The sequence below is a fragment of the Lagopus leucura genome, unplaced genomic scaffold, assembly GCF_019238085.1.
Source record: "Lagopus leucura isolate 7727_CA_CO unplaced genomic scaffold, USGS_WTPT01 Super-Scaffold_100026, whole genome shotgun sequence".
Classification (NCBI taxonomy): Eukaryota; Metazoa; Chordata; class Aves; order Galliformes; family Phasianidae; genus Lagopus; species Lagopus leucura.
The window spans coordinates 2764345-2787548 of record NW_024962277.1 but is presented as its reverse complement, the minus strand read 5'-3'; the positions used below and the strand labels follow the sequence as shown (position 1 = coordinate 2787548).

General features: G+C 38.7%; 1 protein-coding gene across 24 annotated transcripts in view; it reads left to right on the top strand.

Moving 5' to 3' along the window:
• LOC122184940 (sarcolemma associated protein) overlaps nt 1-23204 on the top strand; it is a 74686-nt gene that overhangs the window by 27792 nt on the left and 23690 nt on the right. For 6 of the 24 annotated variants that reach the window (XM_042880337.1, XM_042880327.1, XM_042880349.1 and 3 more), the window contains exons 2-13: nt 1069-1216; nt 5192-5264; nt 6584-6620; nt 8218-8280; nt 9161-9256; nt 9845-9916; nt 10668-10808; nt 11722-11859; nt 12970-13138; nt 13222-13272; nt 13825-13875; nt 17741-17803. In XM_042880337.1, the coding sequence (XP_042736271.1) occupies nt 1069-1216; nt 5192-5264; nt 6584-6620; nt 8218-8280; nt 9161-9256; nt 9845-9916; nt 10668-10808; nt 11722-11859; nt 12970-13138; nt 13222-13272; nt 13825-13875; nt 17741-17803 (1102 nt within the window). The remainder of the gene's footprint in view (nt 1-1068; nt 1217-5191; nt 5265-6583; nt 6621-8217; nt 8281-9160; nt 9257-9844; nt 9917-10667; nt 10809-11721; nt 11860-12969; nt 13139-13221; nt 13273-13824; nt 13876-17740; nt 17804-23204) is intronic. The other 18 variants (XM_042880336.1, XM_042880331.1, XM_042880345.1 and 15 more) reach the window with 6 other exon arrangements.

The following is a 23204-nucleotide window of genomic DNA, read 5'->3' as shown; positions in this document are numbered from 1 at the left end:
ACATTGAAGGAAAACTTAGGCTTAAAAATGATGAGACCAGCAGTATATATTATAATAATATATATATATACATATATATATATATGTATATATATATATATTATAATTATATTATATATTATTTATATATAACATGATAACATTAAAAAATGTTTTTTCTTTATTGAATCCTCAAACAAAATATCTTGAGTTGCTTTTATAGGTAAGATGGGAATATGCTCATTTCCGGAGGCAGCACTTGGCCTCCCACCTTCTACTTGATGAGTTTCCTTACAGGTTCAGGAAGTCAGGGACTCCTGATGTCCCATAAGGATCCTCTAATAACCACTGTCACATTGAAGTTCTGCCCATGGCCCACTTCAGCTGCATCTGGCTGCCTAATAATATGGCAGTCCCTCTCTTATGCTGCCTGCTGATCAGGTCTCAGCTGGTGACTCACTTGCCAGGTGGCCTCTCCTAGATTGTGCAGTTCCCCTTGTGTCATAAGCCACTTAAGATGCAGTAAGTTGCTATTAGAATTTAATTAACTCTACAAATGGATATTTACAAAGGTACCTGACGATGAATCGATCCTAGGATTAACATAATGGTGTGGACTAGTTTCCCTAAGAAGTAAAAGCATCCTAATTTTGTTTTCCTTAGTTTCAGTCAAGTGTTATTATAATTTCTGAATCCTGTCATCTTCCAAAGAATTTCTTTTCACTTTCAGTCCTTGCTCTCCCTACAGCATGTTTGTATTGTGCAACTCGGGCACCTTCACCTCATACAGTTGAAATCCTCATATTGATGAACAGATTCTTATTACGTGTGGCAAAAGGTATTGCCAAAGTGATCTCATCCTTTCCATGCAGGCAGTAGTGTCAAACAACTGAAAAATAAAAATATTTGTTGATTATATGAAGGTGTTACATCCCGAGGAGAATATCTTGAGTTCAATGCATTAGTTCTCATCTACACTGGGTGTCAAGCTATATTTTAAAGCAAATTCAATTTTACTGACACATTAGTTTCAACACACTTGTTTTATTTCTCCAGGTAACGTAATGTTCTTCATGTTTGTTTTTGCAGTTCTATCTTCAAGACACTAAAAGTAGTAATGGTACCTTTATTAATAGCCAGAGACTGAGTAGAGGGTCTGAGGAGAGCCCACCATGTGAAATAATGTCAGGTGACATCATCCAGTTTGGTGTAGATGTGACGGAGAACACACGGAAAGGTAAGGGTGTGGATCTCTTCCTGTTTTTGTTTTTCCAGTGTGCTTATTTACAGTATCTTACTGCAGTGCGATCTTTAAGAGCAAAAAAATGGTATTCCCACTGTAAGAAAAGAAAACATTACTGCTTCTTTTCCCTCCGTTGTGCGGGCAGTGAGACCTGTGACTGCATGGAACACTGGATAAAGAAATGGATTTGCTGAAAACACTGAATCTGTCCTTCCTCCCACTCAGCCAGGTCTTTCAGTTGGCTTGCTTCCTCGGGCCACCTTCTTCTGCAGCTGTGTGGGTGCTTATGTGCATGTCAATAGGATGGAAATGCAGAGCTGGGATGGCACCATGTGTTCAAATGCTGTCTCACTTCAGTTGACTTCCAGCAGTTTTGAAAGTGCAGTGTGAGTGTGTGTGTACAGGGGATGTGTGCGTAGTGTTGGGGGGTTTTGTTTGTTTTGGACTCCTGCTTGTTTAGTTGGTATTGTTTTGGAGTTATTTGAAATGTTACTTGATGTAACGTAAGTGCAAATATTAATGAATAATAGCAGTATATGTGGAATAAATCCAAAGGATACTTTACATCTTTAATAAACCTGGGACTATTTTGAGTGGGGCTGTCCTCACTAAAGGGGCCAAATTTGTTCATGTATATTTAGACCTAGAACAATTTTGAAGTTTTTTTTGGAAGGTAAAAACTGAGTTCAATTGTTTTATTGGTGATTATTTGCAATTAATGTATGTGAAAGTCTGTGGGAAAGCTCATTGGAATGACAGTAGCAGTTCTTCCCCATGGCTATGGTAGTATGACAGGACACAGCCCCTGTGCCTGAGCGATCTGGTTCTGCTCCCTCCCTTTGCTCTTCCCAGCTCTGAAGATAGGAGCTGCCCTCAGTGTCGCTCCGATGCGCTGAGCCAGATGATGAGGAAGAGCGTGCGAGGTCTGTGTTTCCCTCTCCGTGCCTCCCCAAGCAATGAATGAAAATTGTATCATCACGCAGGGGCAAGAAACAGCTGCATCACAGTTACAGTGGTTACACATGAATGCAGCTGGAATGCAGACAAACACATTTTTCTCCCCCGGTTCATTTCAGTAATCTTAGATGTTACTGTTAACTCAATCTCATAATAAAGCACCGACATGAAAGCCGGTTTTAAATTAGTGGTTCCCTTGGAGGCCCTTTTGCATACTGATATTGGCGTGGTGCTTCCCCTGTAGGGCATCTCGGTGCTTTGCCGTGTGCCCTTACGGACAGGCAGCACGAACAGCCTATGTAAATTGCCACTTGTGTAAATATCGCTGGAATATGTTTATTTCCGTGCCATTGTTCGGGCTGCCTTTTGGGAAGTCATTTTCTTGCAAATCCGATCTTGATCGGGTCTCGAGGAGCGCGGCACGCTATGTGCTGGTTCGGGACGCCTTACATAAGCGGCAGTTCTTCCAAGTTGTGCTGTGAAGCCGAAGCCGTTGCCAGGCCCGGCGAGGCTCGCAGCTGCCGCTTCCTTTTTTGTCGCTGCTGTTCCCGGCACCGGCCCCGCTCCGTTCCCCCTCCGCCCGTTCCCCCTCCAGCTCCGCTTCCGTGTCCTCGGCGTCCCCCGGGTGCCGGGATCGGCGCACCGCGTGCCGGGCAGCCGGCGCCCCGTGAGCCGCTGGCAGCGCGGCCCGCGCCCTTCGTCCCGTGGCGGCGGACGCGCACTGCTCGGCCGCACGGCTGTGCCGCTGGAGGACGGCAGAGTACTTTCGAGAGAAAAACCGCACAAACTCTTGATTCCCCCTTCGCGCTGCCCCGCCGCCGGTCCGATGCCGCTCTGTTAGCTCGCGGCGTGCCGGCTCGGCTCCTCGGGCGCGGATCGCCCCCTGCCGTGCGCGGCCGGCCGGTTCCGCCGCTCCGTTTCCGCGCTCCCGCGGCAGCCCGGGCCGGCACGGCGCGAGCCGCTGTGCCCGAGGTGAGTGCGGGGCGCGTGGGAGCGCGGGCGTGCGGCCTCAGCCCTCTGCCCTCTGCCTTCCCTCGAGGGACTGACGATAGAGACGGGAGGTGCGGTGATCCCTGCTGCCGTAGCCAGCCATCGCTATTCCAGCGTCGCGTATGTTGCTGTACCTTTGCTGTAGGCTTTGTTTTTTTTCTGTTTGTCGTGACTTGATAGCTGAAGGATAGTGTGTGACTTAATTGTGATTTTATTCCATAAACCAACCAAAATGTACAGTACCTTCTTACTGGCACTATTTATATTCTCTATTAAATCCCTTTTATCTCTTCTCTTTTTTTTTTGTTTGTTTGTTTGTTTTTTTAATATATGAAAAAAGCTTCTGCAAGCTTTCAGTACATTTATTTTTAGTGTATTAAAGGGAAAAACTTCAGAATCCTGTTATCTCGTGGCAGAGCTACTCGGTATCCAGTGCATGGCTCAGTACTAAGGCTGTCTCTTAGCTTTGGTTTTTGGTACCCTCCTACTTTCTTCCTGAAATCATTCCTCTCTATACTTTAAAGGAAAAGATGTGAAAGCTGTTTGAGTGTTGCATGCATGCCACAGATAATATCGCTGCTGCTTTTTGTTGTGCTGTCAAGAGCAAATTTGTGAATTGCAGACCCTTTATTTGGACACCTCTGAGCCAAAAAAAAAAAAAAAGTCCCCATGGATTGATCCAATTTGAGATGGGCCTGATCTTCCCTGGCAGGTACACTTCATGTTGTACCAGGGCAGTTTACCACAGTTCTGGAACAAATCAGATGCTTCACTGTTGTATTTAGCTTTTAGTGTTGAACGCAAGGAAAAAGCTCTGTTTAGTTGGATCATCCCTCCCATATTTTTAGATTCTATTTATGGCAGCTTCCTCAAAGACCTCTCTCTTTTCTCTAGAGTATTACTGTTGTCCTAAAACACTCTGTCCTTTTTATACTAAGCCAGATTAACTGTTTTACTGATATTAATAACTATGAAAGTAGAGCAGCACAAGTGTTGGTAGGTTCTTCAGGTATGGCAATCAGGGGCCGTATGCTTGTATCCAGTGGTGCTTTGGGAACAGCTTCCATCTTTCTGTCCATGTTACCAAGAAGATGCACTTCACAGTTCATAGCACTGCACAGGAGGAGGAGGAACAGCAAAACTCCCCTGTAATTTGTTTGAGGATTTCCTGAACTGGTGTCAGTACAGTTTTGGGGAAACATTGTGAAGAGGGATCAATCCTGATGTGTGAAGAATCTTGAGTACTTGAAGATCAGATACTGCTTACTCCTCTTATTCTTTTAGTCACTCCTCTTAATCTTTTGTCAGTTCAGAGAATCCCAAATGCGGTTCCCGGGAAGCACACTCTGTCTCTGAAAGGAGAGGCCACTTGTTAAGGCAGTGTGCTTTACATGCACACTACAAACACCCCACAGTAGAGGCATCCTTCTGAATGCTGCTGGTGTTGGCACTGCTGAAGAGAATGTGCTTCTGTGTTGTTCATGTACTCTTTCTCTGCGCTCCCTTTTGATTGCTGTGTTTGTGAATAGCGATCACTTGGCAAGTTCCAAACGTTGAAGTGTTTGGTGGCACAAATTAGATGTGTTACCTTTGAAGTCTCTGGATATGTTCACAAGAATCGTGTCAAAAAGCTCACTCGTTATTGTGTTGCTATTTCTGTGTTCCCATTAACACAGGTAAGATGCGTTATTTTCCCCCTCGTTTTGTGAACCAAACAAACCTCTTTAGCTCACTGCAGTAAAGAAGTCTTGCTGGCCTTGCTGCATTTGGAGTCGTTGGGGTTGGAACTGCTTGGTAGGCCAGCAACAAGTACCCAGCATGACCTCTTGGAGTTTCTCATGGTAAAGTTTCCATTCTCTGAGGAGATCTACGCAGACAGACCGAGCCACCAGTGCTTGAAGGCTTGCTTGCCTTTTCTTGTTCACCTGCCTTAGAGTTTAAGACAGTTACCGTATTTTTAACCACGGGACTTATAGCTGAATAGTGACAAATCATGATGATGTGCTGTTTGTTTCTTTTCAGTTACTCATGGATGTATAGTCTCCACAATCAAACTGTTTCTTCCAGATGGAATGGAAGCTCGATTGCGATCTGAGTAAGAATAAGTGTCTGTTTGCATATGGCAAAATTAGACCTCTGTGTAGTGAGGATTTGATGGATATTACATTTAAAATTGGCTTAAGAACAGTTTCTTTGTATGTGTTCAAGTAAATAAAATTACTGAGAACATGGTTCTTTTGCAGGCATTATGAAAAATAAATCTCATTTGATTGTCACTTTGAGAAACCAAGGCAGCTCTGAAAGCATAAAGAAGTTCTTACTGAGTTGGATTCTCTGATTGGCTGTGTTTCTCAGGATACTAAAATGAATATTAAAAACAAAAATACAGGAGCAAAATGAAGCAAATGAACCATTCCCCTTCCCTCTTTTATAATTTGGCATTGTTGTTTCTGTTCCTTTAGATGCATGTAGGCTCTCCTAAAGTGAAGCTAATATCTATGTTTCTGCACACATGTACACGTAACATTGTTTATATTCTTCAGATAAGCAATGTAATGTTTCCTCATGGTGTAGTTATTCAGTGTTACTATGAAAGTAAGCTTTACCTGACACTGGGGAGGTTGAGTGAGGCTGGATAAAAGAATATTTGGAAACTCAGATGAATGCCAAGAGACTTCTCTGTGCTGGTACATGCTGGTATTGGAGGAAACTTCAAAGAGTAACAGGAACAAAGACTAGTTGGTTGGTTTTTTTGCAGTAACTAACTGACAATTGCTTCCAACCTCAGCAATTCTGTGTTTCTCATTACTTAAATATTCTTACAGTATCAGTATCCAGAAAGCTTGCATGAAGCTTTATATTTTATTTCATGGAAAACTAGGTCTAAATAGAGCAATATGGGAAATCTTCAGTGTAATTGCATGTGCTAATACGAAATGTTAGGGATGTGTGATAGGGAGTTTTGATTCCTGTTGAAAATGTGCAAGTGTGCAAAGTCGTGGAAGTTGCCAAACTGTGTTTCTCCATATGAATCTGTGAACAAGAGTACCAGATCAGGTGCCTTCCTGGGAGTGTTGTTTTGTGCATGTAGGTTGGTGGAAGCCTTGTTAAAATGGTTACATATCAAATATGGAAGTTATATGTCCAAAAAGAACTACTCAAAGTAAAAGTTGGTAAAATACATTTTTAGAACACATCTTGGATTTATAGCTTGAAAATAGTTCTATAAAATCAAAAATGTCCCCTAGCATAGTATTAACCATTTTTACATGCTTGCATTGTAAATTCTTCAGTTTTATCACAAGAAGAAATTCATCACAAGGCATCTTTATGAAATGCACAGTGATTTGTGAACTGATATTCTGTAGCACAAATACTTTGTGTTTACTTTTTCTTTTTTTGTTTGTTTTCAAGTGTTATCCATGCTCCATTACCAAGTCCTGTTGATAAGGTAATTCAGTAATTTTGTTGTTTTTTACCTTACTCTACCCTGTGTTGTTTTCTGATTTGCTAAAAAGATGAAGTGAGCATGAAGTCCAGTTGCATTTAGCTGTGTTTCCTGCTGGACTGATTTGAGCTAGTTTTATATTTTGATTGTCATTTCTGTAGGGAAGGAACAGCAGTACCAAAGTGTATATTTAAGGTAGTTTGGCTTCGTAGATGGAGTATGGCATCTGAAACATGGCTTCAGAAAACATAGTGCTATTGAGAGGGTTCAATTCCAGACATGGTCTGTCATTAACAGACGTTGGATACTGCGTAATTTGATACTTGGTCTGTTCTGTGGGACCAAGAGTAGATCCTGTTTCATGGTTTGGTGTTCGGATGAGGTCTGTTGTCTTTTATCTTGCTCTCATGGGGGATTAGTTGCACGATGCAGGCTAGGAAGAGCTCTGGTATATTTCAGAGGAAGACTGAGAGACCTCTGCGCTCCTGTTTACAGATACAGCCAGGTCTGTTCACTGTGAAGTCAATAAAGCATGGCACAGTTGTTAAACTCAGTTTTGATACTGTAGGATTCCTCTCCAGAAGGTGTTAAAAGGTATTACTCGCCTGGGACAGGTGTCCATTATTTGATTGTCTAGCCTGTAAAAACAAAACAAAACAAAAGGATTGACTAAGGTTCAATTCAATCAACATTTTCAGTGCAAAACCCAAAATTTTTAGAAATTAAGGAAGCTTCTTTATGAAGACATCAGTCTCGTGGCATTTGCATTTAAGTCAGGGTTTCAGTCAGTGTGTGCAGTGTGAGTGCATGGTGGGGGCAGAAGTTCTGCGGGGACTGTAGTGTAGTTGTGTGTGGGAAATGGTTTCTCAGTGGTATCAGTGTAGGTCACAGGAACAACAAGCCACCCCACCTCCTTAGCCCTAAATGCAGAATGGTTTCTGGCACTGGGAGAAGCATAAAGTAAGACTTGGCAAAACAACAGACTTTCTTAAGCCTGGCTGAGACGGGGCACTGAATAGTGTAATTTTCTTTAATTGAATTTGTATTAAAATCAAGTGAAGTGATGGTGCTGAAACACAAGAACAATTATACATTGAGGTATTGCAGGTAGTCCCCAGCTGTGAAATAAGGGCAAAGAGAATGCTGAAGGTGATGGAGTCAGGTCAGCAGAAAAATGCATGATGAAATCTTGAGCGGTAGGAGACAAGGCTCACTGAATTGGAATATGAGAAAATTGTCATTTCTGGGCATACCAGCCCCCCTGCCCCCCAGTTAATATTTGTCCTTGGATTGAATGGCTTCACCTTTGTGCATCTTGTTTCTTTTGCCAGATTGTCTTTTGTTTGAGCTGAGGTGAAGCTGTTGACTACTTTGTTTCAAAAGCTTGTAAAGGCATTAGCATGGCGTGGTCTTAGTCCAGAGAGGTGAAGTTCTGTGTTAACATGAAGTAAAACGATAGTAGTATAAAAGTGATTGAAAACACCATTAGTTTGATAACAAATTTACTTTCCTGACTGGATTTAAATTATAAGCTTTGCCTTATTTGAGTCTAATGGAAGATCCGGAAATGTTTAGATTCATAAACTCTCTTATTTCTCAGGTTGCTGCTAACACACCCAGTATGTATTCTCAGGAATTGTTTCAGCTTTCACAGTATCTACAGGTAATTTTTTTTTCCATGGCAGCATTATCTTGTTAAATACTTAATCTTTGATTGATTAAAAAAAAAAGTGTATTTTTGTCTTCCAGTTTGTAAACAGGAGCAAAGCACTTAAGGACCTTATCCTATAGTGAAACAGTGTAAGAAGTGTTACAATTGAACGTAACATAGCTCCGTGTAAGCTTCTGTGGTTCTTAATGAGCAATATGAACTATGGCTTTCATATAAGGTGAAATGGTAATGGTGATTTTTATTCCAATTAATTATGAGGTTTTTGAGACACATTCATTGTGGATACATTTGCTGAAATAGCAGGAAGCAGCTCAGGCAGATGCTTTTTCGTGAGAGGGCAAATCCAGAGCTATTTACCAGTCTGTTCACTCTTGCATCCTGGAATTGTTAAAAATTCTTTGCTGACCCAAAATAAATTCAAACAAAAATAGCAGTTCTTGCATGGCATTTATTTTCTGTGACCTGATTTAGGGACTAGCAGCTCAGTGCACAGGAGCTGCCAGATCTGCCTTCTGGTGGGTACACCAATCTTATTGCTGAAATTAGTGACAGAAGTTCAGAGTGGGTATACTATTGAGAAGTCTTGGAATTGTTTGCTGTGTATGCTCTGCATGTGCAGTATATGCTTGACAGATTAACATTTTTGGGAACCTGAGGTTGTAAGGTAACGTTTTCTAATGGAAATATCTAAATGAAAGTCTGGATGAATAAAATGGAATGGTTTTATGGAAGTTTTGAATACGTGACAAGGTGTGCTGCTCACACTTACTTTTTCCTTTAAATTTAGCATTATTTGGTATCTTTTCTATTGCTCCTGTTTTTGAGCTGCACTAGCAGAACTGACCAGTTGGCTCTCTTGGTCTCATCGTAGGAAGCCTTACATCGGGAACAAATGTTGGAACAGAAGCTGGCAACCCTTCAGCGACTACTTGCTGTTACGCAAGAGGCTTCAGATACTAGCTGGCAGGTACCAGAAAGCATCCTTTCCCTTTATATAAAATAGAAATTGTGTCTGTTGCTTTTTAAATGACCTGGGAAACAAACTAAGGAGTGAAAAGCATTTTGTGGTTCTCAAACTTTGCAAAAGACAGTGTTTAATAAGTTTGATTTACAGGTTGAAATAACTTTTAATGATATTTATTGATTATTTAATTAAGTAATTATTTAATTGATAGGACAACGGGGAATGGTTTTAAACTCAGATGGGGACGTTTAGGTTAGATATTAAGAGGAAGTTTTTCACACAGAGGGAGGTGAGGCACTGGAACAGGTTGCCCAAGGAGGCTGTGGATGCCCCATCCCTGGAGGCATTCAAGGCCAGGCTGGATGTGGCTCTGGGCAGCCTGGTCTGCTGGTTGGTGACCCCTGCCCATGGCAGGGAGTTGAAACCAGATGATCTTTTTTATGGTCCTTTTCAACCCATGATAAATAGAAAATACTGTGATTCTAAAGCAGAAGTCTACTGGAACTACTTTAAACACAGTGTTCTGTTGAAATGGTCTATTTGTTTTGCCATGACTAGTATTAATATGAGGTGAAACTTCTTCTCTTCTAGGCTTTAATAGATGAAGACAGGCTGCTATCAAGGCTAGAAGTTATGGGTAATCAGTTACAAGCATGTTCAAAGGTCAGTAATTCACTATAGGACTCTGTACTAGAGTACTGAAAGATAGCTCTTCTGAAGTATTTTGAAATGAAAAGAAAGCAGTTTGAACACAAACTTCCTCATATGGGACTGTGCTATGTACTTCTGGTACTGATTAGCTTGAAAATTGTACGGCTGTTCTGTATTTCAAGGAATCATTTTAAATTTAGGTAAATGTTTATCTATCAGTATTTTTTGAGCCCAAACCAGTTTTTCTTTTCGTATATAGAAAAGGAATTTGTCATCTGTGAGAAGCAACCACTCTGTCAGCCCTGTGTTCTTTTCAAATACGGATTTGAAAAAAGGCATTATAAATATGCTGATATTCAGAAGCAAAGTAAAAAGAATGCCCTGACTCGTGTGTTGTTCAGGCCATGTATGCCTTCATTTATATATATATATATATATATTTTTTTTTTTTTTTTTTAATTAATTTATTTATTTTATTTTCAGAGTTTGGGTTGGTCTAACAGTAGGACTCAGGAGGACTTCTAGGCTTGACACTATTTGTGCCTCAAAAAATTAGTTTTGCTATGATCAAAGAATTGCAGATGTATGCTGTTGTATGTGCAGGTGGTTTATACCCAGATGTATCAAGAATCCTTGTTCCTTCAACGTTTTCTCAACCAGCAACTGCTGAACATTTTGGAATAGAACAGATTTCAGCTCAATCTCGCATATTTTATCAGCAAAATATTAATTTATATTTTTTGTATCTCAATTGCATGTCCAGAATCAAACAGAAGACAGTATACGAAAAGAGCTTATAGCATTACAAGAAGACAAACACAACTATGAGACAACAGCCAAAGAGTCCCTGAGGCGGGTCCTACAGGAGAAAATTGAAGTGGTCAGAAAGCTGTCTGAAGTGGAGGTACTGATGTTTCTTAAATAGTTTGCTGGAAATACAGAAATACTTGCAACTGCTGCTACTTAGATCCATATTTATTGCCTGTAACAGGCCAGTGTCTGTCATATTGTGGCACTTGCAGTATATTAAACAGAGTTGTTTATTTCTTAGGTGCTAATCTTACTTGCTTAATCTTTGGACTATTTTGATGACGAGGAAAGAATACTAAGTTAGAGCTTGTTACCGAGAAATACGAGTACTTTTTTGTTTACTGTCTGTAATGTGATTCAAATGAAGAAACAGATCTTGAGTAATGAGGAGGAAACTGTAAGCCATTTGGCTGTGCTGCTGGTCCCAGCTGAAGCCGACTTGTCCTGGAGCATTCCTTGCCTCCTGAAGACTTAGCTGCCTCTTGAGTAAAGGCATCTTAGCTGAGATGCTTGCACACATGATGGAGTTCCAAAAACAATCTAGAAAGTTTCCTTGGAGCCATCTGTCTAAAGATAAATCTTTATTTTCAGGTGGATAAGAGGTGTGCTGAAGTATAGCATAAAAAAATCTGAGAAACTTCAAAAATTCATTTATAAATAACATAGAAGAGAATGATGGAGATGAATTGCACATTTCAGTTTTTTATTCCCATCAGTCTTTATCATTTTCATAGACTAATTTGGCTTTGAGGTGTGTTGTTGTTTTTTTCTACATGCATGAAGCTTTCTTCACGTAATTTCTGTGAAGCAGACTATTGCAGAGGGTAGTATTTTTGCTGGTACTCGTTTTATTGTGTTTAGACTTGATGATTAGGAGGAAAGCACTTTGAAAACAAATATAATCAGTTGCATATATTGTTTTGAGGGGACACGTAGATCAGCTGGCATGTTTGGTGGTTTATCAGTCTCAAAAGTTGCATTTGTTCCATACAAATTTTCTCTTACAGCGGAGTTTAAGTAATACAGAAGATGAATGTACTCACCTGAAAGAAATGAATGAGAGGACTCAGGAAGAATTAAGAGAGTTAGCTAATAAGTACAATGGAGCTGTAAATGAAATTAAAGATCTTTCTGACAAGCTAAAGGTAACAACAGAACTTTATTAGACTTATGTTGGTGTTGTAATGCATGGAAAAAGATTTCGTTTCTAAAGCAGCAATCAAGCAAAGGTTAAGAAATTATTTAAGCAACAAGTAGAAAGAAAGATGTATATCAACTGTTACATGCTATTTTCCTTTACATTTAATGTGCCTGAAAGTGTCATAATTAAATTGTTAAAAATTTCCCTTTTTCTTTCACTTCTAAAATTACAGTATTCTTGGAGCTGCAGTTTGTTTTTTGTATGAAACTCTGTACTGGATGAAATTTCACATTCAGCTGCTTTTATATACATAACTTATTTGCATTTCACATTACTCTTAGAGCAGGTTACAAGCACAGGTGGCCAACCACTGTAAAATTACAGCTCAGCTCCTTGGTGGGAAGAAGCATGACGTCAGGTTTATTATTAAATCAAATTTCTAATTATATTTTAATGTCCCGTATGCTGGAGAACAAAACGATGGCAGTATGATAAAGCCTGTTCCCATAAAGATTCCCATTGAGATTAGCAGATGATACTGAGAAGGAAAGTGGTAGTGTTATGTTTTTGAAAGTTACATTTGTCCTGGATACAGGAATTAAGATTATTTTGGCCTTAGCTCAGCATCTCAGAAACCTTTTCTTTCCAAATTAAATGTTATATTGCTGGTCTTAAAGTCCTTAATTTCGTAACTAAGAATTAATCACTGTTGATGATGAGTTTACGCAGAAGGATCAAAATTGAAGCTTATTAACCTAGCTTTGCAGGGAGGAGAATCTATAAAATATATTATGAAATCCAACAAGGAAAAAGCTGTGGGTTGTAATAAAGTTAATTGTGAACTGTGAATTCAGCTCATAAAGGTTTTGGAATTTGGCTGCTGGTTTGAGATGGGAGTCTGGGTATTTCTAAGCTCTCCAGACCTGATAGTGTTCTGTTGATGTTTTGAGATTTTTTTATCTGTAATTTTGCCTATAGAGAGATTGTATTGTTTTTGTTTTCTCCATCTGACTACCAAAGTAGGTTACTTTGATACATTCAGTTATACAAAACAAGGACATCTACACCTCAGGGTGTTAATTTTGATTTGTTTGGGGATTTTTCTTTTGAGCAGGTTGCAGAAGGAAAACAAGAAGAAATCCAACAGAAAGGACTGGCAGAGAAAAAGGAATTACAACATAAGATAGATGAAATGGAAGAAAGAGAGCAAGAGCTTCAAGCAAAAATAGAAGCTTTGCAGGCTGATAATGACTTCACCAATGAGCGGCTAACTGCTTTACAAGGTTAGTCACTAGTGGGGGAAAAATTATTAATTTGTTATTCTTTTAATCTGTGAAATACCTTTTTCTTGGAATTCTGTTTACAGTACGGTTAGAACATCTTCAGGAGAAAACTCTTAAAGAACACAGCAGCTTAGGTAGGTGTGATCAGTTTCTTGTTTAAAGCTGGTTTCCAGATTGTTTCTCTTCGATTCCTTTTATTGTAATAATCCTGTACTGTAGGTGTCTGGCAATAGGATAATGTATTTACAAGTAAGTTTTACTGCTTGTTAACGATACGAAGAAATATGTGACTGCAGCAAATTGCCAGCAGAGGGCACTGCTGCTGTGCGTGTTCACCCTTTGGGTTTGTGGCTCCATTCGGAGCTTTTCTTGGTTCCCAGCCCATTATCCACCGCTCAGAGAAAGGTACTGGTTTGTTGTCATGTTCTTTTTTAAAAATATGTATGAAATGGACAGTAATTCTTTGGATGACAGTAACTTCTGATGTGTGGAACAGCCTGAAACATGGTCTGCCCTGTTGGAACATGCGTTAAATTTTGCCCGTTTTGTGTGATTAATCTGATACCTAGATACTCAGAGGAAATATTATGAAAAGCCATTTGCATTTCACAGTGCTGTATTTATAAAGAAACAAAATCCAAAACTTTTTGCTTGATTCTAGAAATAATACCCTTTCTTAATCCTAGGCATACAAGTTGATGACTTCATACCTAAAATTAATGGGAGCACACAAAAAGGTAGTGTATCTCGAGGCTACCTTTTGTCTTATGGTTGATGTTTGAAATTGAACAAATTCTTTTTGTTCTCTAAAGTTTTACTTGAATTAATATTCCCTTAAAAAGAAGTTGCCTGCTTCTCTGACCAGCTTTTTTTTGTTGTTGCTTAGACTCTCAGTCTAGGTGTTTTTAGAAGGTTCTGTAAAATCCAAGGAGCCAATCTTGGAAGTTAACCTGTTTTAATTTTTTTATTTTTTTATTTTATTTTTTTAATTTTTAAAATGGATTTTTTCTGGAATCAGTGGGAATCTTATGGATGGTGTCAATTTTGTGACACACAGTGGAAAACCCTCATTAACTATTTTCCTTTTTATTTTCCTTGCAAAACAGACTTATACCATTTTTCTATTAAATTGGTTATGGTAAGTAAAGTCAGCAAAAAACATTTTTGCTGTCTATGGTGTATGACAAATGCAAGTAAATCACATACCAGTAGTGGAAACTAACTTTAAAACTTCCTTAAAATTTAAGAGACTGTCTTTCTACCAAACAGGAACTAATTCACACTAACCTTTTTTTCTTAAAGACAAAGTAGTTTAAGCTAGATTCTTTTTAACCAGTGTCTTAACATACATTTGAGGTTTTTTTAAAAACAAAATAGATTAAAAATCTGCCAATTTTTTTTCATATAAGAAATGGTTTATATTCACTGAATTGTTCTGTTAATTAAGATAGATTTGTTGTCTTTAGTTTATTTAAGGTACATCAGTGAAAAATTTTCCATGAACATCTCCTATGTATAGTGAAGCCTCTGAGGACTCACAGTGGTATTAGTAGGATGGTTGGGACCCTTACATAGAGAACTCGTGGTTCCAACCATTACTTACAGTGTTTCAGGATGACTGTATATATTTTTTGAAATGAAAGCTATCTGTGCTCTAATTTTTAGATATAATTTTTTTAATTTATATTATAAATGAAGAGCTTTTTAATTTGGGAGAGTGCTGTCAAAATGAAATCATGGCGTAACCTCATGTCGATTTCTTATTTGGAGCAGGGGAGAGGTGTTAAATGCACTGGCAGGAACTGTATAAAAAAAATCTGCTTCATCTAAGTGCTGGTTCTCCCTTTCTCTTAGTATTGTTCCATCTTGCAGTTGCATAAGTTTGGATTGGTGATACTCACCATGCTTGATAGAACGGTTAAGAAACAAATGTCTTTCCGTTTTTTGTTTTCTACTATGGGAAATAATTAACATCTCCACCAAGCAAAACTGAGGCACTGTGTAAAGACTGTGGTTCTTCATTCTAATAATCACATTCTAATCATGTGAGCTGTAAGACTTTGTAAATTAGATTGTTGGAAGTTTTTGGAAAATCCTGCAGTACTGTGAAAAAAGCAGCCTGTGATGTGATACCAATGTACCATTCTTTTAAGGCTTTTTCAAAATTTAAGAAGCAGTCCCTTTTTTATTTATTGTGAATCATATAAGAATTATCTGGATGAATGCATGAAAGCACATATTCCTTCTTCCCATGGGTAACAGGAGGTCAAGCACTTGTGCTTAGGAATGTTAGGAGGTTGTCTGCCACTTTCTTTTTCTTTGACATAGAACTGTTCATTCAAGTTGTTGTTGTTTGTGTGTATGAAGTCTGTTACCTTTCTCTCTCATGTATCTGCCATAATATTATTTTATTCTATGGATTAGCTTAGCTTTCCATACTTTGCATTGTACCACGTTCTTCTGCACATCTTTGCTACACTGAGCCCATCCACATCTCTGACTTCGTAGAGCTTGTTGGCTTGTGTTCTTTTCATGACAGAATGTGTTTGTCTTTATCCTCCTGTTCTGTATCCAGTCATCATACAACGACAGATGGGCAGTAATTTTTTTCTGCCAGATTTTGATTTTTGCCTTCTTGAGAGCAGCAGGAAACAGTTATTGTGTTTTGCTGAGTAGTCTTGAGTTATTTTAGAACTTAGAATTTGGGGCTTATGATGTAGATTCAGCTGCTTCTGCAGTGAAAGAGCTTGTGGATATTTTGTGTAAGGAAAGGACCTCATAGGTAAAGACAGAAATCAGAAATGCAAGCAGTGGTTTTGTACCAAGTAGACTGTAAAGGGGAAAAAATGGTTTCCTCTGTTTGTATATGATGATGCTGTTACCCTCTTTCATCACTGAGTGCTAATGACCAGAAAACGAGAAACAAGGTGTTTTTTTTTTTTCTTGAGATGTTCAACTGCTGCAGAGGAAGAAGGTAAAACTGTATCAGCTTGTCATGTTTGGTGATGTTCCTTTTGTCTCCCTGTCTCTGAAAACTAAAGGTCCGGCTCAGGAGGTGTACTTACAGGTACACTTAAACTGTTGGGCAGCAGGGATCTTACATGAGTTCTTTATTTTATGGACTGCCACGAATTTAAAAACAAAACAAAAAAAACAGTACTCTGAGTGGGGAAACTAAGAGCCATCTTATCATAACAAAGTGCTTGAAGGTGGTGATGGGTAGGTGTTCGTTTGCTCTTGTTTCACAGACAGAAATTCTGATGCTGAAGAGAATACTTTCTCAGACATAAAGCTGCTGACAAAGGTTGTTTAGAGCTGAGTTGTTGCAGTAAGTTGTTCCACCGCACCTGGTTTTCCTATTTCAATTCTTTGTGAGCCATATCTTAAAGACAGAAAGGTACAAAAAAGCTTCTATACGGTCACTTAGAAAATATAAAAATAAATAATTCAAAGATGGAAAGCAGATGTTGCAGTCATGGTGCTGTACTTTAAAAGCCTTGTCCTTACGAACAAGAAAAAATGACGTTTACTTATTGAAGTGATTTTCAAATATGGTAAAGGTTAATATTGCATCATTGCTCATAAGGGCTGGGCTGCTGATAGCTGAAGCTAATGATTGAGCACTTTGTTAAAAAGTAACATGCTTTGCTGGTTTGTGTACGGAATTAAAAAAGACAAAAAAAGCATTTTCTCCTTAGGTTTTTAGGCTCTTGAAGTCAAAGGATTTTGAGGTTCTTCAGAATGGAAGCATTAGCATCGTTTTAGTTAGAAGAGACACCAGGTTCTGATGGAGTTGGGAGCTGGCCAAAGTCTCACAGAAAGATTTGGGTAAAAATGAGAGTTGAGTCCAGTTTTACTTCAACAACAGTTAATTATCTTTGCTTTTCAAAAGGATGTCTAATGTGGAAGAACAAACATAAAGACTAAAAAAAAACCTTAATAAATACCCTTTTAAAACTAAGAATAAATGTCAGAGAATGTAGGTTAAATACGTGCTCTGGATTTCTTCAGCACTTGGATTTGGTATTTGCTGGTTATTCATGTCTCATTCTGAATTTACAAATGGGTACCAGTGGTGGTTCTGTGGAGTTGTATGTTTTAATTATGTATCATCTTATGGATTCTAAATTTATTATAATTTAAATACAGTTCATGTGTTAATCTTTGCCAAAATTCTGGTTGTTAATGGAAGTCCTTTGTCACCACCTAACGTGAAAGAGCAATACTGTAAATGCCAAATGCAGAACGTTTGGATTTTTGTAATTTGTTCCTATTAAATTTGTCTTAACGAGATCTAATTAGCTTCTACTGAGGTAAGCAGCTTTTTGTTGTGAAAAGCTCATAGATTTTAGTATTTAAAAGCACTTTTTTGAAAATGCAGTCAAAAAGCACTTCTTCTGATCAGATCAAAAGAGTAATCTGCTTCCTAATATCATCCAGACATTATTCCAAATGGGTGTTGTCTGCTTGTGTAGTAACCCAGACCTCAGCAGCTAACTGTAAATACGCAGTGACAGATATTGTTCATATACCTTTCACATTTTTTGTTGCATCAACCTGAAAATAAGCAGATGTAAACTGAAGTGTTTCTTTCTTTACTAGAGCACTTTCTTTCAAAGAGTGGAGGGGACTGCACTTTTATTCATCAGTTCATAGAATGTCAGAGTGAGTACAAGAGTGTTCATCACATTGACTTTAAAAAGAATGGAAATTTCAGACAAGGTGGATAAAACCCAGAATTTGTCACTACTATTCAGTACATCTGTAGTAGCACTGAACTGAGGCATTGTGGTATTAAGCAGATGCCTGTAGTAGCAAAAGGAAATCTTTGCTTTGGAGGTATCTTTGTTGTGGAAATGCTGATCACATTGTCTTTTCACACATTTAGTCATTCTTTTCCTCTGCCCAGTAACAGGGTGGTAATGTTGCCACCTGATGTTTAAAGCAGTCTAAGTTTTCATCTGTGTTACAAATTAAGAAGTTGAAAGCCTAACCAGTGGCGTTTTTTAAGCAAACAACACGGGTTGGAGTGGGCCAGAGATGAGGTAATGATCCCTCTTCTCAGTTTTACTGTGTAATTTATCTGATATTTGAATGTTTTAACATATTTTTCTAATTAGTGGTTACAAAGAACAAAAAGGAAAACTTTAAGACTTGAATTTTTATGTGGAAATTCAGGAGCTTCTCTTAATGAAAATAGATTGTAATTATGTGATGCCAGTCTTTAGAAAGATTTATTGCTCTGGAATGAGAAACTTGTTTTTCAAAGCAAATGGGTTTTGAAAATGAGTAATGAAGCAGTGCAGCCTGTGTATCTGTAATTAAAGAAAAGTTTCAGGTGTTAATATGTGCTGTCTGATTGGAGAGAGATACTGTTAGGATAGAAAGTGCTGTTTAACTGCAGAGAAAACCCCTGGGTAGTGTAAAGAATTCTTCCACTTCAGATACATAATTTCCATAAATTTGTGTTAAACAAAAATAAGATGATACCTTTTTGACATCGGGATCTTTTTCTCCTTTCATTTTCAATAGGAAAATGTAACAATCTTAAAACTCAGAGAAGTCTCATGAATCCTCTTTATTCATTACATGAAAAGAACTGAAGTTCAAACTTCGATATTTGTTTGGTCTACATTGAAAAAAGGTTACTCTGAGTGAGGTTCACATATGAACTGGTTGACTGTTCTCATTGTTTGGGCATTAGCAAAACTTGCAGCAGCACCAGCTTTGCAAGGTAAATGTCAGCAGTCTTGTCACTATGGAGAAGGAGAAGCCACCATCAAAATTTAGTAAAAGATTTTAGCATGAAATTGAAGTAGTGAAATATATTGACTTTCTGACCTCAGCATTCTGCATTTTGTGTACTGTAGACTTTTAGTGCTGAGAATGAGAGATTTACATTCAGCAGCTGATGTGTTTGTTACCTTTCTGAAATTCACATATTTTTAGACAGGCCCCACAAAATCATGAAGTTAAAAAACTTTGGGGTCTATTATTTTAATGCTGTATGTGACAGCTACATAATCCTGCTGCTGCAGCAGTGAAGGTTGGCAGCTAATGGGGTCATCAGACTCTTAAGATAGGCTGCAAATATTGAATTGTAGGACAACATCACAAAGATTGGCAGTATTGAGGAAGAATGCATAGTTAGCTATCTAAGGTTCCCCCTCCTAATATTTATGTATTCCTTAGGAAAGGACCAGGTTTATTAATAAAATAACGTTCTGAAAAATAGGAGTTGCGTATTTAAGTAGTCTTATGTAGATTTGAAACGTTAGGATTTGCAAACCATAAGAGAAATGTAAAACAAGAAGAAAGAAGCATGATGCAGTTTGTAGAGAAAGTTCTGACTTCTGCTATGTAAAGAAGAGAGTGTGCATGTCTAGTTGTGGGGAAGAAGCAGTTAAATCAGAAAAACATGAGCAGCAGAATGAAGAAAAATGCCTTGAGTCAAGGAAATGGAAGTATGTAAGCAGCATGAGAAGGGGAATTAAATGACCAAGTAATCTAATATTCTGTATAAACAATGCTATAGACATATAAGGCAATTGAAAGTGCCTATCAGTTGACAGCAGTCCGATGTCCCAAGATACTCCAGCTCAGTTGTTTTTTTGGTAGGGAAGAAACAGCAGGACTCCTAAAATCTTAGTTGCAGTGCAGCACTGGTGCTTAACTTCATAGAAACTGGCTTTTTCATTTTTGTTTTGAGTTTTCTTAGTAGAGCAGGCCTTGCAACATGGCCCAGTAACTTTCGTTGCTCTGCAAGGAGATGTGAAATGTTATGAAATGATGCACTGAATGATCTGAGAAGTGTGCTACTTTCTGATCGTTACACCCAGTCACTTGCTGCTCATTTCATAACTTCTTTCAGTAACCACTGGTGAAATCCTGTGACGTCAACAGCAAAAAAATAAAAGCTACCTTCTTCTAATTAGTACAGGCATGAGTTATTGCCAAATGTGATGATGATTAAGAGACAGGAAAGTCAGTGCTGTGCCAGCTTCCTATCTTTTGCTCCTATTTTTCTCCTTGGGACCTTATTTTTTTCATTTGATGATTTTACATTTATGATTTTAAATGCAAGTTAATCTTTTGCCATTTTGCTAAGTCCACTCTTGCACGTTTTAAATTCTTTTTATTATTCTATTTATATAAAATGGAGTAGGTATTTAATAGATTGAGCGGCTGCTCCCAACTTTTCTCACCCACAGGTCATAAATCCATTGGAAATTGGAGCCGTTCGGTAGAACCCTTTTCCGGTGGTTTGAAATTAGTGCTGAGGACCAGGTGTCCTTTAGCTGGTCTTCAAAGCTGGCTTCCTTGAAAGATTAATTTGATATAAAAACACAAATACATCGAGCGAGGGCATTTATTTAAAGAATCATGTGATGTCCAGATATCTTGAAAATCAAACTGCAACAGTAAGAGCAACCTAAATCTAAAGGGGATTTCTTAAATGAGAGGAATTGGCTTAAAGATGAAATGCAGTGCTTGACCTCGTAGAAATTATTTCAACAAAAAATATTTTTATTATTATACGTATCAGCAACTCTTTGGCTTTTAGTAAGTAATTTCTGGGTGACATGAAAGATCAAAATCATTTCTTCCAGAAGTTAAAGCTAGGATCCTCACTCTCCTTTATTGTTTGGTGACCAAAAACGTGATCTTGATTCAGCGGAAATGTGGGGCTTTTTTCAAATTCAAATGATCAAGTTTATGAAGATGTGATGCGGATATGTGGGAAAAAAAGTTGTAAAGATACAGGTATATTGACTTTGAATTTCTGATTGCCATCTGGTTCTGCTGTCTTTAGTGAGTAGGGAGGTCAGAATACAGAACAGCAGTATGAGATGCGATGTAGTTTAATGATGTCAGCATTCAGTTTTCTATTTATTATCTAAGTACTCTTAATCGTGCTGGAATAAAATATTTTATGTTGACTTGGAGCTATACGAATGCTTTGTTTTTAAAACGCATAGAATGTTTACTCTCTTCTTAAACTATGAGAGGCATCAGCCACCGAATGGAAAATGCTTTCTGTTCCACCCTTGGGTCACTCTGTACGAGGGGTCTTCGGTGTTATTGCTGGACCAGTGTTGGGAGGATAACTTTCACACAAATATTGAAATTAAAACTGCCATGGTGGACGTCAAAACATTCAACCACTGTGGAAAAATAAAATAACTATTTTAAATCTACAGATTTTTTTCTTTAATCATAAAAATGGACAATTATTAAAAATGTAAGGAGCTGCTGCCGCCAAAGTTCAGAGAGTTTGGGAAAGCAGTGGGGTCAATAAGATCAATTTATTTGTTCTGTGCTACAATTATTCTGATTTTAACAGAACAATGCAAAGACTTCGGAATCTGTCAGTCCATGAAGCCAAATTTTCTTCTGTAAACTGGTTATAGAAATGTATCTTAAGCTGACCACCCAGCATACAGATGATCAGCCCTTGAGATCAAGAAATTGATAGCTACTTTGAGTGCCATGTTTTTACATTCCGTTTATTTTTTTAACCGTTAAGGCAGAATTCCTCAGTATCTTTCTTGCTGTGTTCCTACTGTGACTCCTCTCTTCCAGCCTCAGCTGAGTCCTGGAAAAGCCACACATAAAGGCTTTTCTTTAGATTTATTTTTTTTAGGGCTCATGAAACCTTTGTGTCCCTCTTCACTTGTGGCTGCAGAAGCTTGCTGCCTGCTGTTGTCTTCCCAGGCATAGGGACTCTCAGCTCTGATAAACACAAGCTGGATGACAAGTGATCTCCTGCAGTCTGCTGAGAGCTGAATTCAGTCCTGAAAATATGGAGCACTGTTCATTACTTTTTCTGAAACAGTATTCATGAAATCTTGTAAAAATGCTGCTGGACAGTATTTGCAACCAAGAATAGATGGATGGTCTGTCTCTTATAGGCTGGTTTTTCTGCTTGGGGGGGTGGGAATGGGATGGGACAAGTTTCCAGCCATGCAAACAGTTGTTCAGAGCTCAGGTTTTTATGCCTCGGAGCTTGTCCTTTTCCATCCATGGCTGAAAAAGCTGCTGTCTCCCGTCAGCTCTTGGCCTGCTGCTGTCCTTAGCTTGTCATGGGCACAACAGCGTGCTGCCTGAGTGACACTGAGACTTCTTAATCTTCAGAGCTCCTTGAGGCTCAGAATGCCGACTGAGCTCACTATATTTAACTTTAAAAAATTGAGAAGGATTTGCTGCCCTTCAGCTTGTTCAGTGTGACCTCCTGTGCACGCTGTCCGTCCTGTCTTCTCTGAGTCTTGGTTACCTGCTATGAGCGCTCTGCTCAGCTCTGCTGGGCTGTCGTGGATCCAGCTGCAAGCCCAGTGTTCCACTGGCTGTTAGTAGCCCTTGGAAATGCTTTCAGCTGTCTAAAGCAGAACATCTACTGCACTGTAATTGGTGATATGATCTGTGAGATATGTGACCCTCAGTCACTTTGCACGTTGGCATCACCTCATTGTGAAGAAATTTGAAATAATGAAACCTTGTAACAAGAAAGAAGTTAATTGCTGGGTCAGTAGTCCTTCTGGTGTCTTGATAAATCCAAACCTGTTGTTCACATGGTCATACTGTTTGCCTTCGTGTGCTCACTGCAGTAAGAAGACGTTAACAGTCTAGTCTCAAACTCAGGTGTCTTAGATTTGTTTTACCACCTGACATAAGTGAATAGACTTCCCTGCCATTGCTGTGCAAACTTGCACTGGGGAACCTGACTGTAGTGTGCACAGCCTTTTGGAAATTTGTTCAGTGCTCTGCACGGTGTAAACTAAGGAAGGATATTCCTGTGTTCCTCATGGGCAGTGATGAAGCAGTTGTGATGTGGAGGTGGCTTCTCAACTGCTCTTACTGTGGCATCTTTCTAGATTTCTGCTATCTGGTGGGTGTTCATTTCAAGCAAACAGCTCTCAGAATTCTTAATTTTGAAAAGTTTAAATTTGTGATACTTACTGTTTTTGCTCTCAGGTTGGGGGGGGGGGGGGGGTCATTTTATTAAAAAAAAAAAATTTATATTTAATTAAGTTGAGTGTAAAAGGAGCTGTTTGCTTGAAATGAACAC